General features: G+C 36.9%; 1 protein-coding gene across 1 annotated transcript; it reads right to left on the reverse strand.

The window, feature by feature from the left end:
- Positions 1-764: 764 nt before the first annotated feature.
- Positions 765-23,197, reverse strand: EPYC (epiphycan; the record flags this gene model as incomplete). The annotated part of the gene is made up of 6 exons (XM_082491327.1): positions 765-935; positions 2,590-2,685; positions 3,877-4,079; positions 5,628-5,786; positions 8,517-8,670; positions 23,030-23,197. 6 exons carry the CDS (start codon positions 23,195-23,197, stop codon positions 765-767), a joined length of 951 nt encoding a protein of 316 aa, XP_082347453.1.
- Positions 23,198-24,326: the final 1,129 nt, after the last annotated feature.

Consider the following 24,326-nt stretch of genomic DNA (forward strand, 5'->3'; position numbering starts at 1 on the left):
ATGCAGATTAAAGTTCAGTATTTCTCAAACAGGCTATTTTTCATGAGGTTTTTATTTGCCACATAATCTGGCAGGCAAGTTTATCAAAGATACAGAAGACAGCTTTGGGCCTCATCAGCATCACAAAGACCAATTATTACTGTAAAAGTACAAATAACTAGTTAATGTACTTTTTTGTGGTAATTTGATACAAATTTAATCTCTATATTTCATTATTAATTCAAGGAAAAATTCTGTTTGCTAAAGAAAACACGCTTTTTGGAATACTGCTTGTACTTTTCCAAAATGAAGAGATGTTTAAGGAAAGAAGTAGAAAAATGGATATGTCTCTGAGAAAAAAAATAATTAAATGAAAAAGAGTTAAATATTCAATTGTGTACACATATTTTATTTCTTTTTGTTACTATGTCATAGTTATATTTTGACAAATAAAATTATTTTACTTTAGAATTCATACGTTAGAGCTGTATAATTCAGCATAAAATTTTGCATTTACATTGATCTTTTATTGCCTTCAGTACAGTTTTTGTAGTAAAATATTTTTCTTCATATTGTTATACAACTTACAGTTGGGTAGATAATGGAGTTGTCTTTTAGCATTTCATATTATTCTTTGCATCTCAGCAATCAACTTCATTATTAATAGAAACATTTGCCAAATAAATGAGATTTGAAAAAATGCATCTTACGTAGTTTAGCAGTGAGTTAATAATTTGTCTTTAAAGATTCTTATAGCATATGACAGTATTGGCTTCTCTCAAAGCTTACATGAGGTTACCAACTGGCAAACGGGGTAGACACATATATGCATAAGGTGTTCTGCTCAGGTTGATGGGATTACCGTCCAGTCTGATGTCTTCAAGAGCCCTACGTACATAAGTAAAATCTTTCATTTTGCAGAAAGTGTCTTCGTGCATCTCTTGAATGTTGTTGTTCTAAAAAAATCCCAACAAACTATCAGAATAGTTGCTTGAAAGAAATTTTTTACTCTTTGACGAACAATTTATGGATGTATTTTCAGTGCCTAGAGAGACACTTGTTTGAACCCAGAAGACCCGATTGTCGCTGCAAGTCATCAGCAGAGAAATCTCCCAAGAATTAGGAAAATTTCTCGACCAGTGCAAAACTTCAAAACTGAGTAACTCAGACCATGTAGCAGAGACAGGCTTTGCAGGAGGGGCCTGGTGGAAGAATAGAGCGTTTTCATTTGAGGGATCATATTCAAGAGCCTTATCAATGCAAATTGGAACCAGCGCAGGCTGGTCCAAAAATCACAGAACCATAATTATCATACTGACAGCTTGATACGCCTCAACCTGCAAAGACACAGTTCTGCAATTTAGTCTGTGACAAATTTCTTGCCCCCAGGCCCTCTCACATTAGCTTAGCCCACATCTGAATATATACAGGCAAAACTGAATGCTTTAGGTTTTATTCCTTTGATTAAAATTCCTCTAATATACCTTATCTTCACTGAGCTTTTGTTCTTGAAGTGAACCATTTTCAACAATGAACTGCTAGAATACAATATTGTCTGAAAATTAAGACTAAAAAGGTCATCTCCTAAAATGAAGACTGTCTGAAAATTAGTCAAAGAATCACAGAATCAGAGAATTTTCAGAGTTGGAAGGGACCTCTAGAGATCATCTAGTCCAACTCCCCTGCTAAAGCAGGATTGCCTAGAGCACATTACTCAGTCCCTTTTCCATTCCTTTGATAGTCAGAAATTGGTGTCCAGCTCACTAGCTTTTGTCTGTAGCGCATAGCACTGAATATTTAACTTACAGGCATGGGCAAATGAAAAAAAAAAAAAATAGTAAGCAGAGTGTTTCTATAGATTTATTTATTGATACATAGATGTCAAATTATGTATGTTACACCAGGCTATTTATTCAATTTTTTTTCTGTATTATCTATTAAATAAAAACATCTTCTGATAATCAAAACTGGGCATTGGTACAAGAGGAGATAAAGGGAAAGAAGCAGACACAGAAAAGGTTAAAAGGAAGAATTCAGAAACAAAAGTTTAGGTAAAAGCAAATACGTAAAAAAGGATTACAGAAAGATGATGGATGGAATGTTCCAACATAGTCAAATGGAAAAGTTCGGCTGAAAAAATGTTAGCAACTGGAAATGACCTTTATTAAAAGAATGAAATACACTGGGTATACAACCAATATATAAAGCAACTTTCTATGAGTATCTAAAAGTATTCCTGTTGGAAGATTTGTATGATCAGTGTGAGGGATTTCTGTCTTTGAAGTCTTTTAGACTGCTGGTGCTCTTGACAGCTGTGAATCTACCTTTAACAACAAGTTAAACTAACTTGTTACTACTAACAATAAATCTAGAATTTTATGTTTGAAAACTACTGTATTACAAGTTCTAATAATTAAAGCGTAGCTGAGATAAATTTTACTTCTTTCAAATACTGCGTTCACTAGTTAATTGTATGTTTCAAATAGTTTGTTTAGTCACGTAAGTACACTTTGGGATAAACAGAAGAAACAAAACAAGTCAATAGTTACCCTTTCCAGTTTTACTTACTATTTGAACATGATATATAGAGCTGTTACGTTTGTAGCCTACCTGAAGATGAAGAGATTGGAGGCTTTCAGGGAGCGGCAATGGAATGTGGTCCAAGTTATTGTCAGTGATGTAAAGATGCTGCAGTTCATGCAGATCCTAGAGGGTGAAGGAGAAGGTCAGGGGAAAATGGCAGACATTTTTGAAAATATCTAGCAAGGTTGAAATTTATCACTGCGATGAGCACTGCTGGATACTAATGCATTTCGGTTTGGTGTTGAAGCAAACTACAACAGCGTAAGAAATGCCTGAGCTAAAAATAAATTTCTCATTCCATTTTAAAAGCTAGATCATTTTCTCCCTTGATTTAGTGGAATAAACAGCTTCATCCAGTAGTTATACCAATAGTAAGATATGAATTTGGCTAGGTCAATAAGGCTCAGTAGAATACTCTTATTTTGCCCTCTTTTTACACACACAAGTTACCATGGTACCTAACTACTTCTTTGAGTGCAGTGTCCTAATTTAATTCCTACTGACAGAACTCTGAGATATCAGGGCAAATATGGAAGATAAAGGCCTAGACCCCTCGTGGCTAAAATCAGGTGAGTGCAGAAGAAAAGGGTTCTAGGCCAGAGTCTCAGTTTGGGGGACTGATTTTTGCCCATTGTTCCTATTCCCAACACATGCCTTATGTTGGGTTAGGAGAAAACATCTAATTCAGCAACTGCAGTCGGTTGCTTCACTAAGAACCTGTCTTCCAAAGGAAGGAATTCAGAGATGGCTGGCTAGCTACCTTCTTAGATGGTATCGAATAGTGCATAATAGCCAGGTCTAACATATAAAACTAGCCTATATTCCATAATGAATTCAGATTTCTCATGCAATTAGGAGCAGTACATGGCTGCTTCTATCCACCAAAATTCTTGAGCAAGGACAATCGCTCAGAGGTTCTAATTTTCCTGCTTTTCAAAGTGGAAAGTATATACATTTAATCCATACTCTAGCAAGATACCTGGCAGAGTCAGTCTGAAGCAGCAGCATCCCTAGCTTTGCCCTTCCCTCCTGCCTACTTGTAAGGGAACATCAAGCAGCTTTCTGGAGTCATGCTAGTCACTTGGGTAGCTGGTTCATAGATACAAACATAGTATGCCATCACATATCCTGTGTGGATCTTTGTAAAGAAGAATAAAAAGGGGTCTCATGTCCAGCTGATAGTGTTCATACATCTTGCTCCATCTTTATAGATTACCCAGCAGCCAGCTCAGTCATGGTGCCTATAATCTTAATCTTCTGACCACATCCTTTGGAGAAAGGAAGAAATGATTTTCCCATAAAACCCACACTTACTTTAAAAGCCTCATTACGTATTCCTTTGCGACCAAGTCTGTTTTTACTAACATCGATGAATGTTAAGGTAGATGGTAACTCAGGGAGTTGCCTTATCCTATTGTCCCGGAGCACCAGCTCCTCAAGTCGGGGCAATCTCCGGAAGGCATCTTCATGGATCTCTGATATAAAGTTTGCAGTCAAATCAATCGTCTTTAAGTTGTCTGGCACAGAAATAAGATACAACAAGCATGTAAGAAGGTATTTCCTGAAAGTTTTAAAAAAGAAAAAGGCAGATGGGTTATTTACATTGCAGGTGAAATGTCTTGAATCGGATCCATTCCTGACCCAGCTATGTGACAGCACTCGCTCTCTGTATGTGATGCAATAATCAGTATTTGAACAATTCTGAGGAAGGGGACCAACATCTCCTTCTCATCCTGTCTAGAATCACCTGTCATTCTTCATACATCTTTCAGTGAAAGATTTTAAAGTTAATAGTTTTAAAATACCTGTATGTTCTGGGAATCTTTTAAATGGTTGTCTTTTGGAAAAATAACATTTAAAGGGAAATAAACATATTCTCTACCACCTTGTTCCACATGTTTCTTTATTTTCAACATTTTCATATATGTAAGAAATTTGATATGTTGACTTTTTTTCTAAAATACACTGAAACACTTTTTCCAGTCAAAAAAAGAAATTTAATCTTATTTCTGGCAAAAGAGAACAATGTCTAAATATCAGTGCATTAATATGCATTAATTTTAAACATATTATTCTCTAGCTTATTTCTATTTTCTACCTAGAATGTTTTTCATGTTTATTTTATTTTATTCTATGATTTTATTCTTATGCTAGCAGTATATTTTGGCCTAAATAAATTTTCTCTCTTAGTATTTATTCCCCTTGGGTTCTTTTCTATACCAATTGTATTCCTTCCCAATTTTCATCTTGGTTTGAGCGAGCCAAACCCTTATATTTTTCTTTCATAAAAGGATCTTTGCATTCCTCTGAATTATTGTAGTAACCGTTTTGGCACTGATTCCATGTTTTTCCTCATGAAATCAATAAGCATTATTTAAACAAAGTTAGGTCTAAAACAAAACCCAAAGAATGTCGTTTGATATTCAGGCTGGTGAGTGTATAGCAGTCCCTATCCTTAAACAGAGTAGGCTTAATACTTCCTGAAAAATCGGGTATCTTTAAGAGTCTCAAGTAGGAAATGTGAAAACATAAGCTACCTAAACCACCAGTTTTGGCTGGATTTAGGCCACAAATGGCTTTGGATTAGCAGTATTCATTTACTGAAAATTTTACTAGATAATTCTGGAATAAACCAATGAATTTATATTTTAAAGGTAAAATTTAAAGGTAAAATTCCTTTCACACATATGCTTTGCAAATATTTGAAAGTGTGTCTACTCGAGAACTCTTTTTTTTTTTTTTTTTTTTTTTAGGAAAACAGCACTTTCTAATGTGCTACAAATGTTCCATGAAGTTTGTTTTTTTTTCTACCTTTCCAAAGCTGATTGCAAGTAACAGCAAAAAGATAGATGAAAGTTGTTATTTCTAATAATTCCAAAATTTGAAAATTTGACATAGAATCTACATTACATTCAAAAGTAGCAAACCACTTTTCCATATGTGCATTTATGTTTATATTCCGACCATCATCAAACATTACATAAAGTGAATCACTATGTCTTAGATTAGTATGAACCAGAAATTATAGAACTTATAGCTAATTGCAACAGCACTTCTGCCCATACTTAAGTTAGCAAAGTCATTTCTGTTGATCTTCCTGATTCTGTTGTAGCGTGAGTAGAAATACGTTGTTTTCTCAGGCAAAGGTGGAACAGCATCAAGCTCATGATCATCACAGTAGACTGTGGTCCCTAGACATGTACACAAAAGGCAAGTGGGAAGGCCTATCAAAGAATTTAAAAGAAAACAGTTTGTTACAAAAAAACATACAAAATTAGGTGTAAATTGCTACAATGAAATGCTCACCTAAGCACATAACGACAAGATTTTGTTGATGCTAAAATTCATTCCCATTCTGTTTTGATCAACACATCATATAATTGCAACAACAAAGTGATTAAATCCTGCTTAAGAATATTTTTTTTTTTTCTGCATATGCCTATTAGAAGGTCATTTAACTTGCTTTGATATAGCATTTCTCAGACTATAACAATAACATATTCGGTGACAGCAGCTAACCGAAGATCAATTTTCCCCTAAGCTGGCAAGTGTTCAGTTCCATCTAGATGGAGAAAGAACAGCCGATGACTGAAACTTGTTATGAGTTCCCAAGTTTGGTTCTGTAAATAGTACTTCTGAATAATTTGTAAGGAGATCAATATTTTCCTACAGATATATGGAGAACAACCTCAGTTTCTTTTGCATGTTGTTTAATTACATTTTCTGATTCAAAAATTCAGAATCGTTAAAAATTTCTCTATCAGTCTGAGTTAAGGTAACTTGGAAACCATTTTAACAAAATATTTGGTTACCACCAGAATTTCATGAATATGAAAAATTAAGCCATTTCATCTCAGTCATAAAAGGTCATGAATACCGTGAATTCAGAAGTTTCTTTTGATGATACTGTTCAAATTTGGTGACAATTGTGACACTGACTGATTTATCTGAATGTAATTTCGGCAGGAGAAGTTGTTAGTTGCAATGCATGTTAAATTTTTGATACATCTTTTCTTTGATTATGGGTATAAATCAGCATATCTGTTTCTCATCTTTTAATCCCATAGAAATACTTCCCTGTTTCATGTTTTCTTCCTCCTTGTAGCAGATGGCTGATTGTTTGTTCTGGTTAGTTTATAAAATAGTAGCATAATTAACGAGCATGAAAATGTTTTTCTTGCAAATGAGTTTTTTTCTCCAGGTCAGTTGTGGCTACATGGAAGATTTGCCTTCTTAATCTGTATCAGTCATCAACAAGCAGCAATAACTAACTGAAGGTCGGCTATATATGTGGGGTCTTTTCAGGCAAGATAAAGAATCAGTGACCGGAGTATTCTTTTATTTGAGAATCTCTACTTGGACATCCAGGAATAACATTTGGGAGAGATGAGACTCTTTTTATACTTTCCCTAAATTCTCTCTCAGGACAGCTTAAATTAGCAACAGGGGGCAAGCCTGACACAAGGAAAAAATAAATTGTGACACCTTGAAACATTCCAGCAATTCTAGGACTAAATGAATGTAGAGTTTAGGGTGGCTGACATTTTTTCAAAATATTGCAACATAGTACATGAAGAGAGTTTCCCCTTCTGCACTATTTTTGATCTTGGAGGAGTGGTATTTGCCACCTATGGCTGGTGTAGACTGAAAAATGATAGAGGTATGGGAAGGATTCATAAGGATATCAACAACAAACATGAACTTGGCTTGATGTTCTTCAGCCTTGTAGTCTATCCAGTACCAAGCCAAGAACAGCAGCAACATCTGACAGGAAAATATGTTGCTGAAACAAAATAAAGACACAAAAAATCTGATTTGCTATGTTACAGCCTTGAGCCTCCCATGCATATCTTTAGTTGATGCACTGGTTGATTTGTATTCAGTGCTCAAAAATGTTGACAGATACAGAATTCATAATAAGTAATATTTACATGAAATGTTTTGTAAAACCTGCGGCTTTCAAAATTAAAGGAAATTGTGGGTTTTTTTTCAGACCTCTGCTGGGAAATTCTCATTTCCATTTTTATTTGTTTTGACATCAGTGTATTTATTTTGCCTGGTGAAGGCTCACTAGTAATATGTATAAAAACAAGACTAGGAATGATTAATTTCTCTTCACTGAACACACAATTTTGGAAGCATGAACTCTTTGCCCCCCCTATTTCATTTGTCTTCTATGGCACTCAGTTATAGCATTAAGCATAGTAAAAAGTCAGCTTTTCCTGTTGTTGTATGTTGCTAACCACACAACACAAAGTACCATCACAGCAGGGGATAACTCTAGTAAGCTTCCACTGCAAGAATTTAGAGTAGCTGCTAACAAATGCGAATTATTAAAATCACAAAGTTTGTGTGGGAGACGGACAGATTGTGTGTTAGAACTTTAATTCCCCTGTGAGATGTAGAAAGTTCTTACTTCACTATTGCTGGTCAGAAGAACAGAAAATCAGCTTCACTGAAAATTGCTAAATAGTTCCCTTTTCTTAAGTTTCATGGTTTCCATTTTTCATGGTGAAAAATTGTTCAACATTTTAATTATGTTTTGTATGAACACATTTATAAAAAATTTATAAAAACATTTATAAAAATCATTATAAAATAAAGATAGTTGGTAATGATATTAAAATCTAAGTCAATAAAAAAGTACTGGTAGGATTAACCAACAATTGGCAAATTTTTAAGGTGTAAGTGTTTGCGTGTTAATAAAATTTTATTTGAAATAATCTTCATTGGTGCACTGTCATTTTCCTAGTGAAGTTGTGTGGAAACATTTTGACTAGTCACCTATGTGACTTCAGAGCATTCAAGATAGGCATGTTATACATCTCTACAGTAAGAGAGGTACAGAAATTGTATACCTCCTCTTCAGTAAGAGAGGCAGTTCATAAGCAAGCAAAGCAGGCTCACTCAAAGCAAAGCTACACACGGGAAACTCATTGCTCTTTCCCACTAACCGTCCTGAGTTTGGGGTCCAAGAACCCCAGACCCCTGTGCTGAAGATCCATCAATTAATTTTGGAGTTGATGCTTCCTCATCAGGTTCTTCCATCAGTGGTGCAGAAGAGTAACTCTCTTGAATTATAGAAGGTAGTGCTGTCCCAATCTCTGTCTAGGGAAAATTAAGAGGAAACAAGAAATATTACTGTTTACTTCCACTGGCAGCTGTTTCTCTTCCAGTTATTCAGATTCTCCCACTAGAGGTCATATATGTTCTGAGGTTTAGTGCTTGAGCTGTGTTTTATCCGGCAGCTATAATGAATTCTGATGGTGTGTAAAGAATTCATGAAACTTCAACATGCTCATTCACTTTTATCTCAGCGTTTTAAACATTTTTTTGTATGCACAGATGCATGCACGCTGCATATACTTTATTAGCAAGAACATATACTAACAAAATGCATTTTCCATATTTATTTAAAGTTAAATTAGATTTGTGATAAACATTGATATATTCTGTGCGACAAATGAAAATTTGTTGTGAAATATCAAAAAGATGCAAGTCATTTGACCATAAAGTTTTAAATTGTACCAGCATAAATCCAAATCCAAAGCAGCTGCTCAGGCTCTGTTTTAGGAATGCAAACATACTTTAAAAATTATGGGGGCCCCGGGGTGGTCAAACAATGTTATCAAACAATGTGGGAAATCAAGATAGAGTGGCAAAGTGACTTGCAAAGGTCACACAACTAGAGTAGATTGTCAGTGTCTGGGTGATAACAGTAAACCACCCTGCCTCTTTGCAAACACAGGCCCCTCTGCAACAAGCCTGGCAAGTCCACAATACTCTTTTGGGTGATACGATGCAAGAAAATTGCTACAACTTCATTTCTATCCTGGGGTTCTCATATAGCGAAATCAGCTGAATGCATCTTTAGAATTAGAGTTAACACAATAAAATTAATTGGTTTGACTAATGAAGTTGAGCGGAGAACAAAAAATAGGATTTCGAGTTTCATGAACGGAACTGCTAAACTTTATAGGGTTTTTCTTAATCAAGATTAAGGTCCCTGACAATGAATTAGTGTCCTCTGCAGATCTGAGGTACTGCTTAAAAGTTAGGTAATACGTCCACCTCTGTGGGTGCTGCACCCTTGTGCTGCAGTCGACACTCCTTAGCCTGTATCTAAGGCATGATCAAAAGTACGAATTTTGTCACAGTATCTTCATCCCAAGTGCAAAGGCACAGAAGCTAAAAATTATGCTTTAGTAAAGATTTTCCTCCACTTCTAACACAACACCACCATAAAACTATTGGATCCTGAGTTTTTCACCTGATCAAACCTTTCATTTTTTGACAGGAGCCACCATCTACTGCTCGCTTTGCTGCCCCCAAGGAGAACCGATTCTTGAAATCACTCACACTAGTGCCCATAAATTCTAGTTGTAAAAGACAGGTAAAAGTAGATTGCATCCAGACTGGACAGGATTTTTGAAATTAGGCTTTCTATGTAGACTATACGAGCTAAAGGAACTAACACACCTGACGTCTGGGTTCCAAGCATGAGCAAAGCTTTTGCTATATTTTGATACTTATTTGAATCTCTTAGCTTAGCTATGTAATATTCAGCAAGTAATGTCATTTTTGTCTTATTATTCCTGGGCAGGAAAGATTTTAAATATATTTACGTGAAATATCTATATACATTTGTATATGTATATGTATTTACCACAATTTTGGAAGAAAATACTTTACACTTCATAATAGATTCTCTAGATCTTGCAGTGTAGCTATTATCATTACTAGCAGTATTAAACATTATGATACTGGAACATCTAAATAACCATCTAAAATCTACCTTTTGCACAGAAATAATTTGGTTTAAGTTATATAGGGGTCGTACGGTCAAATATTTTGCATCAATTAGTTTCACTGAAGACAGAGGATATGGAAGCAATGAAAAACCAAGAAGCGTTCTGAACCTCATAGACTGAGATTTTGACTGAGCACCCTTCAGGTTCTCTGTATATTCTTGAGTTGCATTCCAATAAGCCATGGATACTATTACTAATTGGGGTTTATGGATAAAACTGCCCTGATACAGTTACTAGGATCATAACTTTGCAAAATGTGTATTGATCAAGTGAGCAAAATGAACTTCAGCTGAACTGTGACTGAGTAACCTGTTGGTGTAAGTAAGAGTAAGGATGTACCTTGTTGCTTTGTGCAGACAAATACACGATGTTCCCATCTGCAGCACTGAGAGTAAGACAGCTTAACCAGGAATGGACTTGGGGACAAATCAAAAGAAGACTTTGGGAACAAAGGAAATGGGACAGATGTTCTCCGAATGGAGGAAGCCTAGAGGGAGAGATGCATTCCAGACTTTTATTGACCTGGGGTAGTACTGCACTAAAGTGCTTGCACATGCGGTTTACTTCTTCACCACTTTTGTGGAAATCAGATAAAAGTCCCTGTCCTGAACTTTGGAACAAAATCCAATGGTTTTGAGACCTATTAATGGCTTTGTATGCATCTTTTGTGGCAGTTTTGCTGAAAATAATATACTGGAGAAAAGCTTTTTCAAGATACAGTTTGTAAATAGGCTTCAGATCTAAGATAATGTTCCTTTGACTTGTCATGGGATTTGGATCATCTACACTCACTGCCACTTGTCTGAATATTTAAGGACATACGTTACAGAATTTACTAGCTTGGGACTTGTGATTTGCTTTATGCTTTCTCAGATGTTCTTAGTTGATTAATCACTGTCACTGTTGGATACCAAAGCAGAGGTATCAATTTCTAGTAATTCCGTTCCTAGACTGTTATCTCTCTTTTATTACGGGATGTTATCTAGTTTTGGAGATGCACAGTTGAAAGCCTCCCCGTAGTTTCCTTGCCAATGTGATAAATCTGGGTTCTAGAGAAACTGTTCCAAGCAGTTAGTTAGCATTGCCTATTCAGTCTCCTGCACCAGTGGTGACTGTCATAAAAAATACCAGCAATTACTGTGAATTTAATGATGTTGCCATTTTTACACTGGTAACAGAGTAAGAGTTCACTCATACATGTGTATTACATACCAGGCCCGGAGCATGAGCAGTATTTGCTTGCTGTACACAGGTTGGACTTGAACCAGTAACTTAAAGGTAAAAGTCTGTTTCCCGTTATCAGTCATCTGATCCATGCAGCTTTCTATCTTTTACATATTTGATAAATCACGCAAGTTTGTAACAAGACAAAGATGTTACTTGGACTATATACTGCACAGAATGGACCTTTGTCTTCCAGATGTTTGTTTATTTTTGGCAACATGCACTTTACTAAAAAAATTGAAACAGAAATTATTCTATATCACTTAATGGTATTATTCTCCATAGGGTTTTGGGGAAGCTGGGAGTGGGGGTGGGGTTGTATTTCCTTTGCTACTCTAAGTAATATTCTTTATGAAAAATCACAAAGCAGGAAGAATATTGTAAGAAATACAGTAAAGCATGTTTCTCTTTGCCAGTAGTTGCAAGTCTTCAAATCATAATCAGCTTCCAAGCCAGAAAACACTGGAAAGGAACCACACCACCTACCTTCAACCATCTAACTATGTGGTTAATAGTTACCCTACTCTGTTTCTGGAACCAATCAAGAGTTTTAGAGAATACCTATGCAGAATATTAGCCACAGAACGTGCTGTAAGTAGAGTAATATTTTTCCTAAGATTGCATGGAGTATCTATTCTTCCCCCTCCTATATTTATCCAATGGGACTACATTTACAAATGAAACTGCTTAATGTGGATGGCCAATTTAGAAGCACTTTCACACCAGGAAGTTACAAAAGTCAAGACCACAGAAACCTGAACATATTGATGATCGATAAAATACAATTGGTAAAAGTCAGCTCGTAACTTTAGTCATCTAGCAGAGCTAGGCATCTGCTCTACGCCCTATTCTTTCACAGTCACCAGAGAATGAGACAAAACTTCTCTGAAAAGCAGCTCCAGCCACTGACAACAGATGCTTCTTTTAGGATGGGCTCTTTAGGTACGTATCTCCCACCACTGGCTGAAAAGCAGGTGAGACAAATGAAGAGGTTTTTAAGATTAGAAAAGGCTCAGGATGCTGAGCTCTGAAAATAAAGTAAGATGAAAGAGTGTCTGTGGGCTAGGAGTCAGTAGGGGTGGAAGAGAATAGAAATGTACGTAAGAGTAACCTACATGAAGATTATGAACCCACATAATCAATGCAAAGTAATAAAATACAGAAAATAAAGAGATTTAAATAGATAAACAGCAAGGCTGGAAGTCATCAGTTGCCACATTTTACTTCTGAAGTGGTGTAACTCCAGTGGCAGATGTTTCGCCTATTGTTTTATGTCTACATCTTTTAGGATCAAAGTTGATATATGACATGTAATAAATTTAAATCCACAGAAGAATTTGAAGTGTGTCCTGTTTCAGTGCTTCTTTTACTGCAAAATATACTTTAAAATACAAACAAAAGTTCAGAACTTAAAAAGAGACATTATAAACTTGAAGGGACTGTTGTACCACATACTGACCCATCAAAAAGACCTATTTTCCCCCACAGCTGTTCTGAAACTACCAAAGGCTTACAAGAATATGTCTAATTATGGTAGAGGTTTTTGGTTTGTTTTCCTTTCCAAAACTGGTTCATACTTGCTTCTTCTTGAATTTTTGCATTTAAGGTCTTCTTTTCTCTTATTGTTCTATCTCAAAGATAAATAGATCTGTGAGCCGCTAACACATGCATGCTAACACAATATCTACTTATATTACAAATTCTGCAGCTCAGATAAATTGGTATTTTCTTTTAAAGAGCTACATAAACAAGTTGCGCAGAAAAAATAGTGTAATAAAACTCATGGAGATCTTGGGGAAGGGGAAGGTGATATTTGTCTACAAAATTTCTAAGTAAACTGATTTTACCTACTCACACTCATTCTCTCAGGTTCTAATCACTTCCATGTTTACACCCACATACTCTCACATACCTAAATGTGTGTGCCCGAGTGGTCTGGCCAGGATCACTTGTGTTCAACACAGAAAAGAAGGGACAGAAACTACTGAGTGCTCTTAGTGCCTCTGGCATTATTCCTGACAATTGTTGAAAACTAACCTTCGGACAAGTTTTAATCTCTTTTAAGAATCACCGTTTGTTATGGGGCAGTCTTTTTCCTCAGAGTCTTGGATATTCCAGTATCCATGAATCTTATGCCAGATTGCTGTCCATTGCCTTCATTTCCTCACTGGGAATGTGATTTCATGATGGCTTACATGGAAAGGAATGGTATATATTGTATACTACAACCTTTTTTCCTGTCTGGTGGTGGTAGGATGAAGGGTCTTCACTGAGAAGTTGTCTGTGCTGAGACGGTATCAGTGTGCAGGACATTTGATTTTGGCGTAAACAACACATTCCTCGGTTTTACTGCTGGGAACAGTGTTCTGGAAGTGGTGCAGTCGGGTACAGTGTCCTTCATTTTCAATGCAGGCCATTCTTTTAACCCTTTAAGCCTTCTAATCTTTTTTAAGTTATTTTGTTGTTTCTGCTGGGTCGGACCAACCTTAATATTTAAGTTACAGAGCTTTAGAATCATAACCCAGTTCTCTAGAAATTAATGTCTGTGGCTTCTGCCTTGGAAAATATAGGTAGACTCTGAGGTTCTTATAATTAGTCTTAGAAAGAGACGTAGTCTTTTTAGCACCTTGACCACAGAATATCCTAAAGCTTCTTGTCTCAAAAGTAAGTGTATCTATGTCATGTCTGATTTTAGCTGAGTAAAAACATTTATGCTGTATAGCATTGATACAGAGACTTTACTTACTAATTCTGTTGTCTGAGAATGAAGAAAGTCCATATAAATGGAGCTAATCTGGATTTCCATGAGTACAAATGAAGTCAAAGTCTCCTTCCAGCACTGTATTTGAAATTACAGTATTTATTTCTACCATTCTGTTTTGAGGGCCATGTAATATCTTAGTTAGCCTACAGCAGATGGTTTTCTTTGGAACAGGCTGAAGTTTTGCAAGACATAAAATTTCAAAGAGAAATATGCCAGTTTTAGAAATCCGAACAGGGCTTTTGCCTTTGCACTATTATAAAGCACAAAAGGACTGAAAACTAGTCCCAGCTATTTAATGAAGTTTTCCACAGGAGCTCCTGCTGATCCAAGCCACAAAGTAGAAGTACGCAGCCAGACATAGCTGGAGATCACTCAGATGACCAGAGTGTCTACCAGAAACTGTCAACCCTCAGACCTGTGGTAAGGAGCTGTCTCAGTTGGACTTCTAGAGCTCACTGTAAGGGAGGGTTCAGGGTCTCAAGCATATTTCCTCACACAGTCCAGGAAGACTGGGCACTGCTGGAGCTGAACGTACTTTTGCCCAGTTCACCAGTTGGCCTGGCTTTTTCTAAATGCACTGTGATTGCTTTGAATCCGAACTACAACCAAGCAGTGTTAGAAACATGAACAGCAAGGACTGGATTCCCTTCATTTAACTTCAGATATTAAATTTAAGGGTCTTATTTAGTAGCTTAGTCTCCTTACACTACTGGTGCAGACAGCGGAAGAAGAATCACTTCCTGAGGTTGGTTCAGCACACATATGTTGTGAATCAACTTCCTGAGGTGCCTGTCTGTCTTCCTTTGACTGTAAAGGAGGCCATATAGAGGCAACCATATCTTTTACCAGATATCATGGCCTAAGTCTGGCATCAGATCTGATCTTCCTCTCATTTCTACAGCTTATAGTGCAAAGACATTTCATCTAATTTCATCCAATCCAGTACATACACGCAGCCTGCAGTGATACAGATGTAGCGCTCACAAGCTGTTGTATCTCCAGAACCAGAGAAGTTTCTAATAGGTTAGGTGTGCCTTCACTGTGTGGATTGTTATGCTATATAGAAATGTATTTTCAGTGTAAGATGAGTTAACAATCATTTAGTGAGAGGTCCAGGACATGAATACAGTACACAGAAGAAACCGTTGAGGACAGAGACATGGGTGTGATGCATTTCCTGTCACTGGGAGGGACATTCTGCATCATAACAATAGGCATTGCTGCACAACTCTAAAAATAAGGAACACCAATATAAAAAAGGAATAATAATAAGACAACACTTTTTTTTTTTCTGTATATTAATCTTTTGTGTACTTTCTATTTTTTCTTCAACTTGTGGTCTGAACTCTATGTCCAGGATCAATAGCTGCAGCTGTTTTATCCACAGCTAATATTTCCCCTTCTATTAATAAGAGCTAATTCAGGAGTGGAATCTGAAAAGCAGAAATTGGAAGCTGATTCAAGCTTAGATCTCCTGTAAAGAAAGCCAAAGCCAAAACCACCTTTGAGAAATAACATTCAAAGTAAATTTTCAATCCCAAAAGGCGTCTGTGATGTCACAATAGGGATTGTGCTGCTATGAAATATATACAATTACTGCAGTACCACTTCTATACTATTTTTTTCTTTAAACAAAACAAAAAAATGGTACAAATCATTAAAAACAACAGCTAGGCTGACAATGGTGGACGGTCCACCAAATCTTTAAGCATCTAACAAGATATTAGGTTGCATTGAGGAATCTAGGGAAAGAAATTCAGTGAAGTTTTACTTAGCTAATTCAGGTGCCTGATACATGTGCAGCTAAGGATTTAGGCAGAAATTTCATTAGGTCACAACAACAGTTGTGGATGTACTGAAGAAATTATTGACCTGTCTCACACTCAAGGCTATTGGTGTAGGGAATGAGGCATTCCTGCATCTAAGTAATTCGAAGAACCCATCTGCTAAATTGACACAACTGTTTTACTCCGGTTCAGTTCAGATGAAAACAAAGGGGCTGATTCTCCATCCATCCAAGAAGCAAGAGAGCTGAGACATTAGTTGCTAGCTTGAAGAGGCTGACGCCCCAATAACCTTTGTTCTGGAAGACATCTTAATCATCAAATGGGGTCCAGAGGAGAGTTTGGATGAGATGTTGAAACAAAGCCAGAATACATCCAAAGAGGCAAAACTCATGGCAGGAGAAGGAGAATAAACCAAAGGACACATGGTTATGTAGCCTAATATGAAAGGAACTGAGACCTGGGAGCTTTCAAAGGATTGTTAATGTCCCATTCATTAAAACATTAAAACACTAAACATGAACAAAGACAGAAATGACTCGGAGCAGACTCAGAACAGAACCACAACACTCCCTCCACTGGGTTCTGTGCCAAACCACACTCTGGATTACGTTTTGATTGACTCTAGAATGATTCTAATCTTAAATGATTTTTAAATGGGATAGAAATGCACGTTATTTAACTTGACAGTGTTCAGAAAAAGTACATAGATATGATTACAATTCAGGAATTTGGGGTAAGTTTCTAAAATATCTGTATCCTTGTTTCATACCCCACATCTGTAGGGATGATGCATGTTACTTCTTTCTGGAAGAAGCCACAAAACTGGAAGTCTTAGGAAAAAAAAAATAAAATTAAGTGACCAGGGAAATCGAGGTAGCAAACATCTACTGTAAAAGGTCTATGTAATCTCACTGTGGACTTTCAGCTGTCACCTCTCTCACTGGAATTTCAAATATTGTGACAGTTACTCTGAAGCAATGAGCTGATTTAGGTGTTTGCAGACCAGGACAACTACTTAGAGAATCTCACCCAGTCTGAGGCAAGATGAAGGAGGTAGCTACTCTCTTCACCTAAGGTAGTGGTAGTTAGTGGCACGCCCAGTATTAGTTTTATGTGCTTAAGAATGTCATAGCCAGTACACATAGACTTTATAACATTTCAGATAGCTAAGTGGGTGAGACAAGCTCTTCTTGGATTGTTGTACTAGAACTTAGGGACTAATGTTATATTTCAAATCTTTCCTTTTTGCCTTGTGGTATTTGCTTTTTCTGTATGACAAAATAGTTGAAACATCACTCAGGTATTTCATGACTATTTTTTAATCCACAGAAATGTTTACCTACCATGAAAACAGCTGTACAGAAGCACATGGAATCAGTTATGAACAACCAAGTGAGTATAAGAGCTGTACTCAAAGCTTTTCTGAAAAAGTAGAAAATTTCCTATTTGGGGATAAAGCTTCAAATGGCAAATTTAATTCTCTTATCAACTATGTACTTATCTGACCTCTACATTACTTGTATCAATTCATGAGTTTTTTAAAAGTGTATATGTTCTGAAAAGTCATTGCATATCCACCTTGAAGTCTCTTATTTGATCAGATACCTGCCACAAAGATAGAAACAGCAGTGTAAGCCTCTCACAGAGCTGCAGAATGGCAAGAAGCAGTTCTTGCACAAGTAAGATCCATCTTCATGTGTGTTATGACCGTAGCAGAGATGTTTTGTGTGTATGTGCACATACAGATAAGAGAATGTGTGCGTATGACTCAAGTTCCGAGCTTTGTGCAGGCACCTGAATATCCTATTTTCGGTTTGATTCAAATCCAACAAGCTAGTGCAGTATCTAAATATTAAGCTTTCACAGTGCTTGTTTCTGTTTATTTTGTGGATCATACTTTCCAGCTCACCTCTTCTGTGTACACAGACCTGGACCAACCTGTATTCAACTCCGTTGTTTCGCTGCCAGGATAGCTCCCTTACTTCTCAGCCTCACTGATAGCCTATCTTATTGATGAAAATATTTTCCTGATGCTCCCATATTTTCACTTCTTGTTTTTCTAACATAGCTTTCCCTACCTGAAGGAGAGTGGGCTGGTTATGTTTAACAGGCACTGTAATCAAAAGTTTGCAATATGATTTTATTAGACATCAGTGGCTGATGTACATAGAAATCTCTCTCCACAATTTGTTTTTCTCACACACTATCCAAACAAAGTTTTAATTTCAAAGAGGGAAACTCTGAGCCTTTGGTTTTACCAGCGAGGAGCTTACACAAGAATGCCTTTGACAGCCTGGTTTGATTGTATCCATTTCAAAGAAGGAAGTCCTTCTTTGTACATGTTTGCAGAGTAGCCGGGACAATGAAGACCCAGTCTTGACTGGAGCCTCTGAACCCTATCGTGATATAAATATTCATCGAAAATAATAATGAAACTTACTGTGAAGGAAAAGGGCGATACAGCAGATCATGTTTATACTGTTGTAACTGTCAGTTTCAGAACACAAAGCTTGTACGCTACCTTAGAGTAACATTCCTTTGCAGACTCTTTCCTAAAGGACCTTGGAATTTGTTCCTTGGTAATAAGTTTTCTTTTTACATTGCCTTTTTTTACCATTATCTGTGAAAGAATTGATACTGTTCTCTCTAAAGACTCTGTACACATTTTATTTCTGAGTCATATATTACTTAAGTTTTTTTTTTTCAGTAACAATTTGCTTTTGGATGCAAAGCTTTAGCTATGTCTTCCATGTCTCACAACCTGGGAACTTGGAAGCCACAGATTTTATAGCACAGATTTGACCCATCTAATATATGACAATGCATAGCTTTGATTGAGGATTCCGTACAATTCTCCCAAGTAATTGACAGCTACAATTATTTTCCCTGTGCAAAAACTTTGAATTAAAAAATGTTTTCCATGTACACATATTGAATACATTAAAAGAATGCAATTTCTTGAAACACGTCTACTTCTGTGAGCAGGCAATGCTAGATAACCTCTGTTAAGTAACTTTTCCAAACCTTAAAGTTAGTCTAAAATCTATGAAAAAAAAGGCAGATTTCAAGTGGAAAAATATCAACAGCCATTATCTAGATAAAATGCTCTCAGAAAAATATTTGCAAGACAATGAACTGTGTGCGCATATACACACATACACTTCATTTTTGGCACACATACTCCACAAGGAAAAATACTTCCAGAGTATGAGAAGTAGAAAAGAAGTCATGAACTTGGACTCAGTCACTCTTGATTAACTTTATTAAGCTGAAATCTTGGTGCTAAGCCTGACACAGGTGCCTAGGGTCCATCTAAAGTTATGGGAGGAAGATAGGTGTATTGGGTATGGCTGGGATGGAGTTGACTTCCCCCATAGCAGCCCTTGTAGTGCTGTACTTTGTATTTGTAGCTAGAATGGTGTTGATAACACACCACTGTTTTGGCTACTGCTACCGCTGAGCAGTGCTCACACAGCATCAGGGCTGTCTCTCCAACCCCCCCTCCCCACCCCAAGGCTGGTAGGTTAGGGGTGGGCAAGAGGTTGGGAGGGGACAGAGCTAGGACAACTGACCCAAAATGACCAAAGAGGTATTCCATACCACATGGCATCATGCTCACCAATAAAAGCTAAGAGAAAGGAGGAGGGGCTTGAGGGGGTGGGCTTTGTTATTAAGGCATTTTTCTCCCGAAGCATCTGCTACATGCACTAGGGCCCTACTTCCTGGGAAGTATTTGGACATCACCTGCTGATGGGAAGCAGAGAATATATCTTTTTGCTTTGCTTTTCTTCTGTGTTCAACCTTTGCTTTTCTTCATTAAATTGTCTTTACATTGACTCACAAGTTTTTAATCATATTTTCTCCCCTTGTCTCTCTTAGAAGGGGGAGTGAGAAGGCAGCTTGATGGGCACCTGGCAGCCAGCCAAGGTCAAACCACCACAAGAGATATCCCAAGAGAGTGAGTCATACTTGTCTTGGAGGATGGTCTTGGGCTGCAACGCCTAATTTTAGCCCAATAGGATGAGTGGGAGGAATCCTTCCCTAATTACCTCTCAGTTTTTCCTCATTTTTATGATTACACATTGAATAAGTGATTACGGTACCCAGTGGGTAACAGTCTGCAAAGGACATACTGACATAGGTGCTTTTAATTCCTTAAGACACACAGGTGGCTAATTCCCATTGAAATCAACCGGGGCAACACACTAAACACATATGAAGCCCTAGAACCAGTCAGTCTCCCGGATCTACTGAAAATTAGATGGATGTACAACGTTGGAAAAGTTTGCATTTCTCCAATGAGTCTAAAAATATGTTAAACAGAATGGTTTATATTTGTACATAACTGAATTTTAAAATCTTAAACTGAAGACAACAACGAGAGAAAATGTTATTTCATTTTTTTCTCCACTATTTCAGAAGGCTAAAGACAGAATTCAGAGATTTCTAAAAGGAAATCAGGGCCTTTAAATCAGGCCCTAAAGAGTTACTGTACACAGGCTAGATCTAGTGAAGGCCCGCTGTTTATCTGGGTCTCTGTGGTATTGCTCATCATTTAAGCTATGCATAATAAAAACTAACCTGTGACCTTGCATAAATACTGGGTTTTACACATAGAGCCACTTGTGTAGTTCACATCTTTACACTAACAGAATTTAGGAAGGTAAGTCAAAACCACAATCAAGAAATCAAATGTATTCTGTTTAAAACTTGAGTGATGTCAACAATATTCAGTATCTAAAAGATAACTTGCAAGACTGACGTGCCCGTCTATAAAAGCTGCTTGATTTGCACAGCACTGACCACTGAGCTCTCCTGGGTTTAGGGGAATTGTGAATGCTTGGGTTTCTTTTGGGTGGTACACAAATGAGGAATGTAAGCAAAAAATGGTTTTGGCTAAACATCTAGGAAAAAAAAGGTTCTCACAGGGAGGTCCATCCATATGCAAAGTAACATTCCTTTCAACTGCTGTGATGGATGACCTTCACTTGATGAATTTTAAGAAGGCTTTCTGAAGAACTCAGTAATGGGAGAAAATCCTGCTCTGGAAAAGCAGTTTACAAGTCGAAATGAAAAGACTTTTTGGACTCTGCCTGTTCTATGCTTCCCGAAAGAAAGCAACCTGTGATAGGACCTGTTATGTCTTTTCCTGTTGGGTGCAATATTGATCATCCTGAATTTCCTTTCAGCTGGGAAACAACCACAGGAGCCTTGTGTTGTCTCTATCCTTCACCCAGAAACTTGCAAAGGGGCCACCCCATGCTTCAGTGCCATAGGACCTCACAGAGAAGGCACAGCATGGGAGAATCCCACCTATCATTCAGTGCGTTACTAAGAAATTTATTGTTTGAATGAGAAAATCTCTGTGCTGAAGCACATACAAAATAGCCTCTCTCATTTCTGGGAAGGAAGGGGAATTTCTGTAGGACTGATAAAGACTTCATTTTTTAAAGCAAAGAAAGACAGGAACTGTGACTTATTAGTCAATGTGAAATAGAGAGAGCACAAGTATCCAGTGACTAAAACTGGGGGTGACTCCCAGGGAAGAAAGCTCAAGTACGTGGGTTTGTAAAGAGCTTTGATTCTGCATGGCACAGGGAAGCAAGACAAAGGCAAAGTAATTTCCTCAGAGCAAAGTTCTTCTCAGTCCTCCTTAGATGGACTAAAAAAAAAAAATTATTTCCTCCAAACTGTAAGGCTCTGACTTAGTACAAACTTTGAGATTATTTTTATCTCTTCAGTTCTCCAGTTTTGGCATATATTTATTCTTAAATTGTCTCTGTCCTTTGATTTCAAGGCTGCTATCCAATTTTGATCTCACCTTGATGAACGACTAGTTCCTGTCCCTCCTGCTGCAATCATGAATCACTCAAAAGATCATATTTTCATGAATGCTGTACTGTTACATGAAAAATTTCTAAATTATGTGTAATAGCAAAAACCTCATATTATTATTTAAATGTTATATTTTTCACTCAACTTTTATCGCACTTAACCCTGAATCATACAGTGCGTAAATGACCTTCAGGGAAGTTGTGCCCATGTCCAAGCAGAAGAGTGAGATTAAAATTAATATACCCTTTTGGTAATGTAGAGAAATACAGGAATGTGGAAGGGGAAGGAGGCATTTAAGTCAACAAATTGACTCCCATGCTTGTACAGGCAACACATCTCACTATCTCATCCTACAACAGAATTTCAACAGTTTTTCTGCAGTAATCTTACTTTCCCATGTTTCAATTAAAGTGCGTTACATTTCTTTTTTACTTCCTTCTGCCCGCTTTCCTAACAGAAATAGAAACCACTAGCATTTATAGCCTGAAATACTCGTATTGATCATATCTATTACTATAAGAAATAAACTCAGGAAACAGCATTTTACAAACTCATTTAACAGGGAAAGCTGGAGGTATTATCTCAGCTGCCTCTGTGCCTCATTTGGACAGAAAGATTCCAAGGACAATCTCCAACAAAATTTGTGGCAATGCAAGGAGACCTGAGGGAAGCACGGTAGCATTTACCTGCTCTCAAAGATTACCACAAAAAAAAAAAAAAAAAAAAAAATCAGGAAATATTTTGGCCACATTTTTAGATTAGGGAAAATGTGAATGATCTACAGCATCTGCCTGGACACAATCCTGTCCAACCTGCTCTAGGTGAACCTGCTTTGGCATGGGGGTTGGACTAGATGATCTCCAGAGGTCCCTTCCAACCCCTACTATTCTATGATTCTGTGGTTAGCACGGAAAACTGTTGATCAACCAAAGGCAAGAGCAACCACATGAGCAGATTTGTCTGATAAACGTTTTCATGGCCAACGTTATCAGTAGCCACTGCATTTGTGCACTTTGGAAAAATAGAATAAATGAAGATCCGATTACCTCTAATTGGTCAGACTGCTCGTTTTCATCATAGATAAATGAGTGAGGCAGCTCTCCAAGTGGTATATCATAGAACTCAGAATCATAAATTATGTTATCAGTGATAGGTGCAGCTCCAACAGACTTGAAGATAAAAAATCCCAGAAAAACATTTACAAAGGTCTGCATTCTGCTTTCTTTTCTGAAAGAGAAGAAAATGGACAAAATATGGGTAATCTGGTATTTGCAAGGAATCTATGAAAATTTAGTCTCACAAATACAGTACTTATATTTATGCAACAATATTTCTGATGGAGAACTCATATTTATTCATGATGAATCAATGGTTTATTCTGTTTTGCTTCATGAAGAGTTCCTGGATCTGAGAATTTATGCAAACTACTTTGGCCATTCTAATATTTAGATAATTTAGGAAAGACCTATAGAGTTTTATTGGTATAAAAATAAACTGACTTCAATGAGAAAGTACATAAAAAGGTGAAAGGAAGATATATATTTGTCTTTTTCCCTTTTCATCTAACTTCACCTATTTCCACTGCACCATTAGAAGTTTCTGAGAAACTAGCCAAAAGCTAGATTAGTATATTATTTGTGTCTATCACAATTAATAATCTTTTGAAATGCACAACAATGTAATTTTGTCTTCCTCCTCCACCATAGAAAAAAAAAAAAAAGAAAACATTAGGACCTCTTTCTTTATCGTCTCTGGATGAGCATAATCAAAACACTTTCAACCCAGTAGTTGTTTTGCTAGAATAATTTTAATTTGTTGAATGGTGTGGTATACTGGGACCATCACTTCTGCAAAGGTCTGGAGAGCAGAATAAAAAGTAATCTGTGTTCTCCATAGCCCTGTAAGTGACAGTACTCTGCATTCCTTCATTATTCAATCAACACCGTTTTTAAAGTAGTGAGAAATGGCAGCATAGTACAGTCACCTGTTCTCCTTGAAGAACAGAATTGTAAAATCGAATTATCACCCACTGAAAGGTTCCATATTTTAGCAAAAGAGTAGAAAATTCATGCTAGGCTCGAACATTAGTGTATATGCATTCCCTATTCCTTGTACGCAATGTATTCAGTATTATCATCTAAGATGCCTGACAAGACTCTTATTCAGCCCTCTTTACTTACAGCTTGATTTAGCTACAGCTCCCACTAATTTCACCAAAAGCACAGACAGTGATAATGAACAGTGCATAAGTCTAATAAATTGTACTCCTGATGTGATGCCATAATACACACACTTAACTATTTCATTTTTAACCTGTAGCTACTTAAACCAGATTAAGTAAAA

Source organism: Vanellus vanellus, assembly GCF_965231255.1.
Source record: "Vanellus vanellus genome assembly, chromosome: 1".
NCBI classification, from domain to species: domain Eukaryota; kingdom Metazoa; phylum Chordata; class Aves; order Charadriiformes; family Charadriidae; genus Vanellus; species Vanellus vanellus.